This window comes from Acanthaster planci, linkage group LG13 (genome assembly GCF_054643075.1).
Source record: "Acanthaster planci isolate LZ-2023a linkage group LG13, COTS_SCS, whole genome shotgun sequence".
Lineage (NCBI taxonomy): Eukaryota > Metazoa > Echinodermata > Asteroidea > Valvatida > Acanthasteridae > Acanthaster > Acanthaster planci.
The window spans coordinates 8,083,153-8,099,708 of NC_141789.1; the positions used below are offsets into that span (position 1 = coordinate 8,083,153).

Genomic DNA, 16,556 nt, shown 5'->3' on the forward strand with positions numbered 1-16,556 from the left:
TTTAATTAATTATTGTATGATGATAAACTCATTAATTAACAAACAGAAGTTAAAGTCACCATTATTTTATGCTGTACATGTATGTTGTGTGTTTTGTACCTACTTTGTGATACAGTAACTTATGCATAACATTTACTACAGTTTTTGCATGTAGTGTGGAACATTTCAGAATGGATATTTATTGTGAGTGCACTAAAAAAATTGCAACTGAAAATTTCTGCTTTGTTTATGAGATTCAAGTGACTTTACAGTTGAATTCAGAAAGCCATTTATAGTGATGATTGTGTTGTTTTCAAAGCCCACTGCCCAACTTCAAGTTTGAAACCTAAGATCCCCCCCCCATTTCCACGGCATGTCAAGCTATTCATTGGACAATTTCGGCTCAGATAGAGTGATTGGTTTTCAAGAGAATAGGAACACGTTATGCAAGAAATGAAGCAAACAATATCTGTGTTCCGCTAATAGCTTGTAAAAAAGCCGTTTTCTTTTTCTGAGCAGTATTGTTTAAGCATTTGTATTTACTTTTTGATGATTTTTTTATAATTTTATTATACCATAATTTGTAGCGTAATTCACGGACTTACGCGGTGCATAATTTTCATGAAATCAGTCTCAATTTGTTGCACAACTTTACTCAATAAAATGTTGATGCAACCAAGGGCTAGAAAGTCCCAATTATACGCTACGAGCTGTTAGTGTATTTTTGCACTCACAGTTGTGAAAACTGTAATTACTTGTTTAACAATACTGGATCAAATCTTACAGGGGTGTGAGAATTCAGCCTTGATGTTGACCCTGAATTTCAGCTTTTTTGTACACCTGGTCTGTACAAATGTATGGGAACTTTTTACATTTCAACTTTTCATTAGCTGTTTTCAGCTTTGATTTTAATTAGCCACTCACACCCCTAATATTAAGACAAAGCCTGTTGCTGACTGAGGATAAACTTTCTGCATACTTTTGCTGCCATTAATGGTTGTCAACAAAGGAAATATCTATATGGAATGCATTGTATGTATCACCTGTGCTCAACACCAAAACCTGATAATAATTTGGAATGTCAACTGGTATCAGGTACCACTATGCCAAACTCCCACTGCAAAGTTTCATTCTTTCAGTGATTGCATTGTTGCAAGTACATGAACCAGTTGCAGTATTTCACCTACACTTGTTCAAGGCATCATATTATTTTTTGCCAATGAAACGGCCTTTCAAAAGCAAGATACCACAACCTCAGCCCTTTATAGGGTTAGTTTCTATGAAGCTGACCCTTGGTGGCCTTTTTCCCCCAGGATTTGTGTGCCGTTTGTTACAGCATTCACATTTTTTACCTTACAAGTCTTTTATACTCTACAAAGCTAGGCCTTGGCAATGGAATGCTTTAGTGCTCTGCACATGGTCAGGTTTAGTCAACTTGTTTGAGTGATTGAAGATGTACTTTATATTGGAAGATGTTAATTTTAATAACAGGCTTTGCCCTTACACTGACGTATATTCCTAACACCGTATACTCAATGTCAGAGTGTCAGACACTCAAACTACCTAGTAGTGGTCCGTCTCAATGGAGATCACTCCAACATATGGATGAGTTCTGGCATCATCTGCTACAGAATTTGTTTCAGCCTGCATGTTTACATATCAAATAATATGCTTAACCCCTCCCCTTAGATGTGTTTAGCACAAAATGCCTGCATCTTTGTGTCAAATAAGATATGAACTGGTTAACACCACTCCCGAGATGTAATTGGCACAAAACACCTGTGTGTTTACATGTCAAATAATATAAAAAAACTGGTTAATCCCACTCCCTAGATGTAATTTGCACAAACGCCCTGCATTTTTACATCTCAAAGAATGCATAAACTAGTCAGTCCCACTCCTTAGTTGTAAGTTGCACAAAAGATGCACATGTCACATGATGCATTGTCACATGATGTGTTATCACATAATGTGTTAACTGGTTGGACTCTTGCCCACATCCCTCAAAATTCAATAGGTTTTTAAGGGTCACCTCTGTTACCTTTATAAAACATTGGGCTTGATGCTCAGCAAAAGTATCAATGATTTGGGAGGAGTTCGAAAGATTCTAAGAAACAATGTCTTTGGAGTTAGAATAAAAGTCTTGATACCTTGTTCGTTTTCATAGATCCATTTGCCTATGTGAGTTTCTTGAACCGAAGCCAGAAGACTGAACTGAAAAAGAAGACGCTTTGCCCAACCTGGGATCAGACGCTCATTTTTGATGAGATAGAGATACCGGGTGACCCTACAATAATTGCTGCTAACCCACCTGACATCGTTGTTGAAGTTTTTGATGACGACACATTTGTGAGTTCTCCAAGTCTTTGATAAAGAAGTTTGAACCAAAGTGTTTTTTATTACATGTGGACCCCTCCTGCTTTACATCGTAGATATTCCTGTCGATTAGTGCAAGTTACTCTTTGAAGGAAATCCTTCTTAAACTATCAACACCACTTGAAAACATTGACTGCTGCGAGGAGCTTTTTTCAAGTTAAGCACAAGTGACATACTTTTCCATAACAAACTGTGTGTCAAACTTGTTGGTGTTTGCAGTGACTTTACCTTCATGTATGCCAGCAAAAGTGAAACGAAAGTATAAGCTATTTAGGAATATTGCTAATGTTAATTACAAGTGGTTTGAATGTACAGGGAAGTGATGAGTTCATGGGACGTGTGGTGATGAAGCCTGTGGTGAAGCTAGACAGTGCTGATCAACGTGTAGCCAGGTTGGCATGGTATACCTTGTGCAAGGGTGAAGGACATGCTGGAGAGTTACTAGCGTCATTTGAACTCTTCTTGATGGTATGTTAGTTGTCCACATGTACTTGATTATTTCTTGTTCAGTGTTAACTAGCAGAGGATATGAAGAGTATAAATACAAAGCTGTAAATCCCAGTTTGGAAAATGAGAAAAACCTATCCATGTAATTTAATAATTTTTGGCTGAACTGTGTAAACATTCTTTGAATTGCAATTTTAAAGAGGTTTCAAAATTCGATCGAAGGGAAAATACCAAATCATTTTCTTATGCTATACATGTGCAGTTTTCAAGAATGTGCCATTGGTGTTCTTCAATTGTTATGATCCAAAAATCTCCAAACTGTCAGTGATGTAGTCCGGCAGGCAAATGCCTCTTCTTTCCTGAACTGTGTTTTGGAGGATATATAATATGTGTTGAAGGATTTATATTCTGTAGACAACAAACAGCAAGAATCTGGATGATAACCTTTGATGACGTTTGGGCACTTTGAGATATAAGTGAAAATTTCCTTCAACTATATTGAATACAATCTCAAGAAATGTGGAACTTTATACAACTATTGGTGGCACTCTTTGAAACATGTATACAGTACTGCAAAATTGAAATTATATTTATTAAAGATTTTTATATACAAAACAATTAGTTACACAAATAAAAATGAAAGACACATGGATTTTGTATTTTTGTTGATAAAACGTACATTGTTTTATCATGTGAAAATTTTTGGAAAATTCACCATTTTGAAAGAGTAACCAAATTAATCAGCCTGGTACTGTCTGGATGGTGTGTGCTAGTGAATCTTAAATTGGTCTGGGTACACGCACTTGGAAACAATTTACTTGTGCATACTGAGCATAATGTACACGTACTTCGCAAATGGTGTTGGTGAGAATTTTTGTCAATGTTTTTACGGTAAATTTGTGGCCATGTGTGACAAAAGTGATTTGATAAGCAGCACACATCACTGAGAGGTTTGTAATTTACTTGTAGGTGCTGTATTTTGCACTCAAATTTGAATTGATGGCAGTTTTATTAGGCCATCTTACGGCTGAGTACTCGAGTAATAAGTTTAAATGTTACAGCTTACACTGAATAACACTAGCAGGTTAGTGGGGATGTTGTGACGGTCGTTTTCAAGGTTGCTTCTGATGAGCTGTTTCAGAACAACATACTGAATGTACAGTTATTTGTTTAGTAATTTTGGCCAGTACGCTTTGTTACCTTGTGCACTCGTTTTGTGGGTTGCTGGGTCTTCAGGTCTTGTTGCTTTTTGAAACCAGTAAGTGTGATAGTTGTACTTAGATTTATTATACAGCGCAGAAAATAATACTATATCACGCCTCTAGTTTTTCATCATAAGACATGTATATCCCATATTTCAAATGTAGAGGTGCCAAACGACATGAATCAGGGATTAAAATCCAATTTAAGAAATACTATTTTCCTGATTGTCCATAGATTAAGTGCACGACCACTGCAACTTTCAACAAATGTAACTTGCAACAGTTACGTTCTTTCCCCTGTTCTTGTGCATTCAAGTACATACAGACTGGATGATTAAGATTATAGCTGTTTCAATATTGTTTTCTCAAATGAAGCATTTCCCACACTTCTGTCCAAACTGTCTCTCAAGGTAGTCAGAACTCTTGTCATATCAACACCAATACTTTCTTAAAAAATACTGATCAATCATCAGATTACTCTGCAAGTTATTTCCAGAGTATTGCTGAAAGACTCCAAGGCATTTGTTAATTGTATGCACAGTTTGGGAGTCCCCCTTATGATGAATTGGTGCAGTTACAGAAAGCAAATACAATAAACCTTTGCTTTTTTGGGAGGGGTGATGTTTTGTGGATTGTTTTGACAACTTTGATGTAGACATATTATCTGGATAATGGAATGGATAATGCATCAGCAACATAGCATATAGCCAAACCAATTGAACACAGCATACAGGAACATATTACCAGGCATTCCAGGGGTCTGCACCTTGCTGGCATTTTCTATATATGCAAAATACAATGATACAACTTTCAAATATTGACTCAAATTACGAGCAAATATACACAACAAAGTTGCAATAAGTTTCCCATGTCACGTAAGAAAAGGTATGAACAAATAAACAGTTATTTCATATAAACATTATGAGCACATTTTCCATCTTAAACATGAAGAAAATGCAAGTGAACTTAGAGACTTCAGCTTCTGGCCTGAATTGGAACTTAATGCGCATTGCAAAGTACATACAAATGAATGATAGTACATGTATATAAAAGGAATCTAAGTACTGTGTGGCCTGACATCGTATGCAAATTTAACCCACTCATAGAAAGAATCTTCAAAAGCAAGCATTCGCACAAGTCGAACTCAGCTGGGCTAGACATATTATACAAATTATATTACATGAAATCACTACAAAGAAAATAACTTATCGGCGACGATAACAATTACTCTGATTTTTACAGCAAAGAATCATTGATGATTTATTTGTGAAAATACTAACATTTCAAAGTGTCAACAAGGTTTATGTTAGGATGGTGAACAGTGAATAGATTAGGCTAGTGTTTGTGTAAAAGATCTTGTGTAATATAAATAAGATGTTACAGGCAAAAAGTTGGGGAGGCTCTACAATGAAGGACAACTCCATGGATAACAAAAACAGTTCCCTGACAGTGCAAATACTCTGAGACACCAGTGAACAACTGAATGTCAGAAATTTCAAGAGTACACAGGAAACCTTTGCCATTCGTAACACCTCTTGGGGTCAACTCTCATGCAGTAATGATAGATAAGTGGGGTGTACATTACATGACACAGTGCATTTTTCTCTCTTCATAAAATCAAAATAGCAACATTACTAATTGCTTTTTCCCTTCTATACCTTTGTGTCACTTTGAGGCAACAATCCAATCAGCATTCCTTTCTGAAGTTTACTGTTTCTATACACAGAAATCTGAGATTGATTCCAATTGAAAGGATTCAGTGTTGTACATACTCCTTATTCTTTGCCTTAGTGCTATTCTGTTTTAGGTTACTGAATAATTCATTGTTTTTCTCTTTTACAGTCTGAGACTTCTGACCTGCCGTTCATGCCACCAATGCGAGGAGACTTATTTCTGGTTCCCAATGGCATTCGTCCTGTAATGCAGAGGACTGGTGTAGAAGTAAGCTTTAAACTTCCTGGTTTTTAAAATTGCCATGGATGGTGTTTTTGAACCGTTCCTGGAAATGACATGGATGAGTAGCATCTGTCGCTGTGTCTGAATCGAAACCTTCCCATGCTGTAGACAAAATACGCAAAATCTACAAGGTGATCTAAAAAATTCACCCTTTTCTGTACATACATGCATGCATTTCCCATTTTCATATTGTTATGTTCAAGGCTCTATGCAAGTGAACCAGCAAGCCAGCATATGGGGATTTACTTTTCAGCCTGGTTTCCATATCGACATAAGAAACACAGATATCAACGCAATCAAGACGCAAACTGCAACACAGACATATGGAAACATGTCAAACGGCAGTATCGTCGATAACCCATACATAACTTCTGGTTTGCCCAAGAGGAATCAGCAAAGTTGAGCCGGGTTCAACTTTGCCGACTGTCTGTCAGTCACTGAGTAGGCCTACACAAACACACACGTTGGTATGACGGACGTACAATGATGTTTCTCTCGCTTAGTACCAATCATATTGTCCATTTTCTCCTGACTGCTAGCATAGCTGTCCAGCTATGCTAGCAAACTACATATTAGCTATTAGCAAACTACATCAAACTGCATCAAAGTTTTGACAGGGGGATTTGATTTTGTGTAGTGCAGTGATCCATTAGTGCGAATGGAGTGTGTGATGTGTACATGTACATGGACTGGTAAATGCTGAATTCAAAAAATCAAGCTCTATTAGACTGCTGAAAATATGTGCACTAAAACTTTCAAAATACATGAAAGTGGAAAATACCTACACATAGAGGGGAATCTAGTTTTGTGAACTAGCTCATTCGCTGAAGCATTTCAGAAGTTTTTTATCGCTTCATGTTTTTGGAGTGTTGAAGTTTGGAATTTACTTCAAGTTGTTGCCATTGTCACTGGCTCCCGGCCATTCCGTGCTGTTCTTACGTGTGCTATACATGCCTTATCACTTCCTTTACGACACTGCGCTTGCAATGCATCTTTTCTCATGCTTAGGCTGTGGGAAAGTAGAAATTATCAATTTTGACTCCGCATACCCTCATATCATATGCATGTACACAATATCATACAATTTTACATGGAATATACATGTGATATCCTCTAAATGTACATGTGCTAGCAGAGAAAGGTCTGGTATCAATCCACGATAGCAGTGTATGCAATGCCGTGTTGGGATGTGTCCTAACTGTAACGCTACACAAACAGCCATGCAGTGATCACTGACCATGCCAATAAACAGACATTGCTGAGTGACTTATCACTTACACTTCGTGCCAACCGCAGTGCAGAAGTCGATGCCACTGCAGGATTTTTAAATGCCAACTTACATGAAGGATTTTGTTGTGCTTTTTGTGGAAATGGGACCAAGAGTAACACACTGACTTGGGTGAAATGACGACCTCTAAAACTGACTTAAAAATAAAAATTCTTATGGAAATGCATTAGAGATGATGAGGACTTTTGTAAGATTGCCAACTTGAGTGATTTGTCGAGTTGTACGATGTCGACTTAGCCTGAACTTACTATATCTCACATACTGTCACTGGAAAAAAAAAAAGTTATGACTAACTGAAGCAAAAGACATGCAAGTAATTTTACTCTTGCCATTAAGAGTGACCTAACCTAAACTAATTCTGAATTTGTTCCTGTGTTGATGCATGCATTAACCAAAGGACACAATCCAGCTTGCAGTTGTGTATGATAACCTTATGCAGGGGTCTAAACCTGAAATGTTATATGTCATTTTTTTGCTTTTTTCAAGATGTATTTTCTAATAAATATAAAAGTCATTTTTGCTGTTAGTAAATCATCTTGTGGTTAAATTTAACAAATCTTGAAGCTTAAGCGATTGCAGACAATTTTAATGGAGTTGAAGAAATGATTTATTTGTCTTTCTTCAGTTTCTCTGCTGGGGTGTGCGTAACATGAAGAAGTTCCAGCTGTCAGCAGTTACATCACCGTGCATCGAGTTTGAAGTGGGGGGAAAAATCATCTCCTCCAAAGTCATCAAAAATACCAAGAAGAACCCAAACTTTGACTCTCCACTCCTCTTCTTGGAAGTAGTAAGTTGAAACTAGTTTACATTTTGGTTGTCTTAATCATGGCATTTAAGATGTCACATGGCCCATGATGACATCATTAAACTTTCACTTTAAGTATAACCTGATGATGTCATGATGCGCTTCATTGCAGTGTGCAAACTGTGCAAAATTCTGACTACATTCAATTGTATTGATGTATATTCACACTAACATTATGCATGCCAATCATCCAGTAGCCATGTCCTTAGATTCCTATTAATTAAGCCAATGATACCATTAAGTGGCAATGCATAACACTTTCAGTTGTATGCATCTCGCCCTTCCAAGGCCACTTGAAGGCAAGGTCTGAAGCTGCCAAACTTGCAAGCTTTTCCATGGCAGTGCCTTTTACCTGTCAATCAACCAGAACAAGGGCAGCTTTGCTAACTCTTTTAAGGTTGGAATTATTGTTTGTCTGACGAAAGATTATCATGTCGCAAATTGGTTCCTTTGTGATGAGTCAGAGCATGACATTCAGCCCTGATGGAGTTAAACCAGGCCTGATCAGTTCAATCCAGAGTCTTAATACTTTAATTTGATGACACGTCTTACTTGAAGCAGTTTTTAAAATGTAACACAAGTTAATTCTTTGAGTTTTAATGGAAAAAACCTCTGTCATTTTACTTAGGTGGTCTAGGATAAAGTTGAGCAGCTAGATGTTGTTACATACCTAAGACGGTTGTTTCAAGTTATGAAAGGATTTTCATATTCAGTTCACATGTAATGATGTGGCCTTGGCATTCTCCCAGGTTACATTCAGGTTGGCAAAAGAATATTTGAATGAGAAATTGAAACTGGATGGTGATCAACTGATAGAACTGGGAACTGGATTTCGGTGTATTGTTTCTTCCTCTAGAGCCCAGTAGTGTTAAATACATTGACTGCCGTGGATGGTGATCAACTGATAGAACTGGGAACTGGATTTCGGTGTATTGTTTCTTCCTCTAGAGCCCAGTAGTGTTAAATACATTGACTGCCGTGGATGGTGATCAACTGATAGAACTGGGAACTGGATTTCGGTGTATTGTTTCTTCCTCTAGAGCCCAGTAGTGTTAAATACATTGACTGCCGTGGATAATTTCACAAGGCATTCCCTTTTGCAAAACATATACATGCACACATGTTTAAAAGGTACTTTTTGGTGTCTATATGTTGTAGCACATTCATTTCTAATTACTCTACGGAGGAACAACTATCTATGAGATGTCTCATAGCTGGCAATGGCATAGAGTGGATTATTCCACTGTGACGGCTGCTGTATGAGTTATCTCGTACCATATCACTACCAGATAACTCAAAGGTTGGCAATACAGGTAACTCACAATAATGCACCTCCAAGAGTTTGCAAAGCAATTGACCAATCTCAATGTGTGAATTTGTTGACCCAATGCGCATTTGGAAAGGGTCAACAGATTTCGCGCATTGTGATTGGCCAATACGTTGCAGACTCTTGGAGGCGCTCTATTGTGAATTGCCCGTATTGGATGACGAACTTGTTTGATTCTCCATGCAATATATATTGCATTCTGCAAGGGTGTGGTTTGTCCAGATTTTTCCGAATTTCCGGAATTTGTGTGTGGAATTTCTGTGAAACTTTCCGGATTTCTGTATTGTCAATGCTTTGAAAATGTACCACAAAGACTACAATATTTGGTGCGAAACTAAGCAAAAGACTTGCACAAGTTTAGGTGTATAGCATGTGCTTTGACGTTGCTACTCCCCCTGGAAATGCACCAGATACATAGGTATTAGTACATTGAAAGGAGGGGGTATCATTGTTAAAACATAGGGACCAAGGCCAGCGGAATGATCGTTTTTTGTATGAACATGTACTGTATGTACTGTACGTTCACAGTGTGTATATGCACGGTACACGTGTTGTCGTTGCATGCACTGTGTACAACTTGCGTCCGTCTGCCATTGCGTTTCATTTTGTTCTCGTGGTGGTCCGATGTCATCGACGTCCATCAAAAATGTCATTCAAGGTAGCAGGTAGGGAAGGGGATCTGAATGTAGACAAAGAATTCAAGAATTCTTGGAAATTTTCCTGGCTGGAAACCGAGGTGGACAGAGAATTAACCAAGGGGAAAGCCAGATATTATTGTGACTTTCTCATGAAAATTGACAAACCTGGGTACTGCAAGTGCACATGGTGTCACGAGTAATGCAGTACTCATCAGTATGAGACAGTTTTCAGTTTTTATAAATTGTGATAGAATTTGTGGATCACTGCGCTTTGTGTGTCACTTCTAGGTCTTTGATTGTCACCAATTATAGCTTACATGTCTAACTGCAATTGAAGTGAAAGAGGACAAGGGTTTTGTTGTAGTAAATGTTATAATTGTATCCCTCAAAGTAAGAACAGCTCTTGTGGTGGCTTACATGTAGTACCTGAATCTCCTCCTATAATCAAATAGATATGCTGCAAATTGTAGGGAAGCTGTGGCCTTCGCGACCTGCAAAACCCTCTGACGAATGTTTCGTGGATTTTTCATTTTCCCAAATCACACCCCTGATTCTGTGAATGTTTGGACTGTCATTGACATTGCATTGTATGTTACGTGTACTGAAACTCCCCTACCATATATCAAAATGACACCACTAAGTGCTAGCAGTAAAAAATACCATGTGCCCCAATGAACTGTAACAATCTCGTGGAACTATGACACTAATCAGAAATCAAAAAATCAAAAAAAATGTTGATTTTGATGTTTTGAAAGCTGCTGGGTTTTTGTAGAGAGCTTTAGACAAATGTGCCCATGATAAAAAAACACCATGTGATGTACCAGTTTTCTCAAAAATGGAAAGAAAATGGTAGAACAGCTTGTTCAATCTTGTGATGTTCACATTATTTATAAGATTGATCATTGATTGCTATTGATTGATCACACTGCTTTGGGGCGGGGGAAAATTGATAATTCATATTCATTATTTTTCGCTTCACTTGGCACTTTCATTTTTTGAAAAAAAGGCAAAATGTTGCCAGGGGCAAGGCTAGTTGCCCTCCTGCCCTTCCCCCACTGGATACACTAATATTATCAAACTTTATGAAAAGCCACAAGTCAAATGCAAAGTTATCTTGGCATTATAATACTTTAGTCTTTCACTCTTGATTGAAAATAAAGTACTCCAGGTGACAGGACATCTTAAATTTTGCCAAATTTCTGACTTTATTCCTAATTGCAAAAATGCAAAAAAGAAATTCTTTGAACATGATCATTTTATAGATGTTGTCCTTATTCTTGTCAGCAGTGTATTTGTTGGGTTATCAGTGATGCCAGTGTATTCAATTAACAATAAAAAACCTTTCATTTCTACAAGTGTACTCGCAGTGGCAGAATCTGGTACAACTGTTGCTATGTGTACACATGTACTCATAGTCAGTAGTCAACGTGTTAATAGAGTTTTAAACAAGGGTACCTTATGGATGACTGTAGGATGTTAGAAACTTCGGAATGAAAAGTTTTCAGAGAATAGAATGGTTTCTTGTTGACCTTTTTGACCAGACTTATTTTGCCATGTTTTGATGTAGTGGTTGTGTGAAATTGCAACTTATTAATAAATTTGCTTTTGGTTTGGTAGGACTTGCCTAAGGAAGAGCTGTACACACCACCAATCAACTTGAAGGTTCGTGATCACCGTGCCTTTGGTCGTAAACCCATTGTAGGGGTTTCTGTCATCAAGAATCTGTCAGAATACCGTGTAACGCCCACTGTAGAACCAACCAATGGCACTCCACCATCTCTAGAAAAGCCTACTGGAAATGGAGGTTAGTTTCATTGAACAATTATTCTGACTTTCCTTTTTCCCATAAATGCTCTAACTTGCAGTAAATTCCTTTAACTGTACCTTCCCTGACAGGACTTCTGATCATCAAGGGTGCCAGATTTCTCTGAAACCTTGGAAAATAATCACTGAAATGGTTCATACCATGATATGGCATCACAATACAAAACTCTGTACCATGATATCGTCGGGTGCCCAGCAAAAGGGCGCAAGTGTGATCACAGCAGAAAAATGATCCCGGCAAAAGGGCGTAAGTGTGATCACAGCAGAAAAATGATCCCGGCAAAAGGGCGTAAGTGTGATCACAGCAGAAAAATGTTCCCGGCAAAAGGGGGTAAGAAACATGCTGTTGCATACTTCCATCCTTTTTGCTAGGAAACGTTTTTTGCAGTGATCATGCTGATCCCGGCAAAAGGGCCTAAGTGCTTACGCCCTTCTTTCAGGTAAACAACAATATACAGATGTTCTGGCTAGGTTTAGGTTACTTTGAATAATGTGAAGTAACATATGTAACACAGTTGAAGACAAGCAGCCATGCCCAGAGTGATACTTTGGACATATGGATATTCGTACTGAATTCTGTAGTTATCTTTTCTGACCAACCCATACTGACTGAGGGAAAACACGTTTTCAATACAGCTGACCCTTTCTTGAATTTTCTAAAACAAAAAGGGAAAAACATGACACATGTAATCTTCTGGAAACAGGCCAATACTTTTTTACCTGTTTTTCTAGACTGACAGACCCCTTCCTCAAGGTGAAAAAAAGAGAACCATGGAGTAACACACATGCCCTAAGGTTTCATACAGCAGTCTATCTGCATCATCCATATTCTGGCAAAAAAATTGAAATTGGTTTTGCTGGGTAAGGACAGTGTATGCCACTGCACTGCTTTCCACACACTGAGAACTGGTATGTGCTGACATATTGTGACATTTACTGACCCCCCCCAAAAAAGATGTAGTCAGACAATCAATATAAAACAAGAAATTCAGGTTTTCCGAATGACACATTACATGCATTAACTTTGCTTTTAAAAGCATCAACAACCAGTTCTTTTATGGGTGAGCCCTGCACCTGTGATGCAGGCTTTGTTCACAGAGATGTTTAAATATATTGTGTCTTTGAACCAAAAACTCAATTAGCCACTTGCAAGTTAAGTTTGAATAAAATCTGGTACACTGTCTTATCTGATTGCATAGAAACGTAACAATTTGAATTCCTCGGACTAAGGGGGCTTTGCAGAAAGGTTGAACTGCGGTTTGACCGAAGTCACCGCAGTTTGTCCAATCCCTAGTTACAAGCCGACGACCGCGGTGTCCCGCCCACTTTACATATCAGTGCAACTGACTATAAAGCCCCTATTGTTATTTAAATACGTGCGGACCGCGGTGATCGCGGTCGGCTCCACAGAATGAAAATTCAGTCACTCGATGTTGAACATGAGTGTTCGCCATTCCGTCAAAAGCCCGGGGGTACCGGTAGGAAAACACTGTAAAATTATGTGTAGTTGACCAACGGGTCCGTATTATCAATGGGCATGCTGGTTCATTTTGGCTGAGCTGCCAACCAGGACGGATTTTCGCATGGAAATTCTTGTTAACCACTTCGGGCCGGGGCATTTTTCAACGTTGAGGATGCTGGGCCGGCATGACCATCATTTTTTCCGTTTTCCAAATCCTTCAACAATTCATCATTCCATTTAACAGTCGTTTATAGCCGCACGGAGTAATCTTCAGGCACTACTCTAAGTTGACAGGTGACCTTCATTGACGCCCGAATATTTCAGCCAGGCCTGCAGCCTTGTAAACAGAGCCCAGATTGTGCGGTGTTATACAACTGTCTTTTGTTCACGAACCTGGCTCAGTGCACTGCTGACCTCTTCTCAATAGGGGCCAGATTAGCATGCAGCGGTGCTGTGTGGCTCATCGCTGCAGTGGTAGAGCGCTTTTGTCCGCGGTGGTAATTTCTTGCTCTAAATACCCCAAACCCTGGTATACGGTTTCAAAATAATGCTGGATTATCACCACTTTTGAGAGTGAAAAATGCCGGTCATGCCCAGCAGCCTGGTCTTTTGTTCGGAGTACGGTCTTTTGTTACAGGGCCCTGTTTCCTTTGTCCGAGTTCGGAGACCCCGGCCACACATATAAACCATACGGCTCCGATTTCGGAGTCCCCAGCTGGTAGTGGTTAAAAATACGGCTTTAATTTGTTAAAATGAGCGCATTATTAAAGCGTACGAGCTTTATACTGAAGTAGGAAGCCCGATAATAAGCGTCAATGACATCGATAAGTCGGATGTGTGATTTTACGTGGCTTGTTTGCAGTTCAGTTGCTCCCGATAAAGAAAACACAGGGGCCGGAATACGCACGCATGAAGAATTTTGCGAGAAGTACAACGATGTGATTTTATAGCGCGAAGAACTGAGTAATGAGCGTATTGTTGAACCTAAATTCTCACTACATTCCATAGACTTAAATTCCAGTCTGTGATGAACGGATCGTTTTGTTTGTTTTTGTTTTTTGAGTGTGGTGCGAGTATTGTACGTGCACAAGGCATCTAAGAGCTGGCAAAATATGACCGATAAATGACTAAATGTCATGTCTATTGGATCACAGTTGTTTATTTGCGAGCGTGTGACATGGTGGTACTACATGTATAATGCATATACGCTGGTTGCATGGTCTCACCTTTTTGGATGGCGTTTCACGATGTCCATCGCCGGGCCGGGAATCCGTAAAGTAAGAAGTGCACATTCTTGATACCAGTGATTTATTACACCACTGTGATTTCAACTTTCCGAAAGAAAATTTCATCCCCGCTTTTAATGAGTTTGTAAAAGTTGGCAGCTCTCATTTGGGCTTTTTATTGGCGCCGGCCATTGGAGTGCACACGACATCGGCCTACCGCAAAGTCAATGGATTTGACACAAGCCAGTAGTAAAAGGCAATTATTTTACACTCGTACCACCAAGGTGGCAGAAACATTAAGCACATATGTAATACAAATTTTAAACTAGCATTTGCTGTTCTATATTTTGAAGCAATTACCCGATCAAAATCACGTTTGAAAACGTTGTTTCATTCATACTATGTGTGATTGTTGATTCCCCTTCGATATCAACGCAGTCACCGCGTTCATATTTACGCAAGTCAGTGGGCATACGAGCGATCGCCAACGTTCCGAAAAAAACTTTGGGCTTCATAAAAACGCGCCGCGATCATCGCGTTTTGGACAGCTGATAATGCATTATTCATGAGCGCTTAAGCATTACAATGCCACAGTTTCCACTCGTACCTCATTAACTTGCCTTCGCATGAGTGATTTTGATGCAGCCAAACCGCAGTTGTACGATCCTTAGCAACCCGGCCAAACCGCGGCGACCGCAACGGTCAAACCACGGCAACCTTTTTGCAAAGACACTGTTGCTATACCTCGTAATTCAGGGCAAGCTTTTGCATAGTGACCACCATCTCTGGAATGGACTGGTTCCTGTGTATCCTTCTTATCCATTGAGAACAGTGTATTGTTGCAAGGCATCTCTTATGTAACTTCGCAAATCATGAGGTATAGCAACAGTGGTTTTAGTATGGAGAATTCAAGTTGTTATGTTCACGTTAATATTAAAGGACTCGGTGTACCAAATTTTATTCAAATTTAACTTGCAAATGGCTTATTCAATCAATGTCCATGCTTACAGACGCGTACATGTACATGTATGTCAAGTTAATAGGTTTCCCCTGTTGATTACTCACATACATCAACACTCAAGCCTGAGCCATGATGGAGATGGATCACACACAAACCTATTTTAAAGGGAAATTCCAGGCCAGAAATATCATAGCAAGTTAGGAACAATTTGCCTCATTATAAAAGATCAGCCCGACATTGATTTTCTTTCATTTAATGGTTACAGCGACTGTTGTCTTCATGATTTTGCACTGTTCATGTGAATAAAGAGTACATCCATATTGTTTGGAAATCTCTTTTTGTTTTTACGGGATTTACCTCTCCGGACATTAAAGTATATGGTATTTTCAAGTTACTTTCAACCATCATACAGTGTACTGCATTCTTACTCCTTTGTTAAGATTACTGTATTGGAAATGTGGGTTATTACTTGCCATGAGGGGAATTTCAGTTAGATGTACATGTAGGCCTAATGTTTGTATTATTCCTTGGCCTCAAAGCCTAAAGGAAAAGAAAGACCCCGTACCATTTTTACATAGTCCAAAACCCAAAGTCCAAATTATTTCGTAATAAAAAAAGATTTTAATTTTTAAAAATCTCTGAAATTTGTCGGGAAAAATGAGCCCTCATACCTAAAGTCTTTTGACAAAACTCTCAAAAGTTTTGAGTGATTCACTCAATAAAGAGCTGCACTTTTGAGTAATGCTCTCAAAGTCAGCATTTAGCTCAAAGTCTTAATTTTCGAGGTTTTCACTCAAAATCTAACTATGAGTTAACTGTTCAAGTTGAGTCTTTACTTTTAATTTTTTCGTGCTCTATTTTGAGCCAAGTGATATGTTGCCGATAGAATGCCTAAAGTCATCCAAAATGCCGTCATGACTGTAAGGTCAGTGCATGAACATACATGTATATAGTTTAGAAAAATGGTGCCCTACCAACAAGTAGCATTAATTATTTGCTTCTTTCTTGTGTTATACAATTCTGATTTCCTCTGAAGACAATCACATACCATGCATTTGGCATCAG

The 16,556-nt window shown here is 38.7% G+C and overlaps 1 protein-coding gene across 1 annotated transcript in view; it reads left to right on the forward strand.

The window, feature by feature from the left end:
• The window catches only part of LOC110982483 (myoferlin-like), a 181,289-nt gene that overhangs the window by 87,576 nt on the left and 77,157 nt on the right, over window positions 1-16,556 (forward strand). Inside the window, exons 31-35 of the mRNA XM_087145128.1 lie at window positions 2,147-2,328; window positions 2,671-2,823; window positions 5,847-5,945; window positions 7,874-8,035; window positions 11,636-11,822. Of these exons, the coding sequence (XP_087001254.1) occupies window positions 2,147-2,328; window positions 2,671-2,823; window positions 5,847-5,945; window positions 7,874-8,035; window positions 11,636-11,822 (783 nt within the window). The remainder of the gene's footprint in view (window positions 1-2,146; window positions 2,329-2,670; window positions 2,824-5,846; window positions 5,946-7,873; window positions 8,036-11,635; window positions 11,823-16,556) is intronic.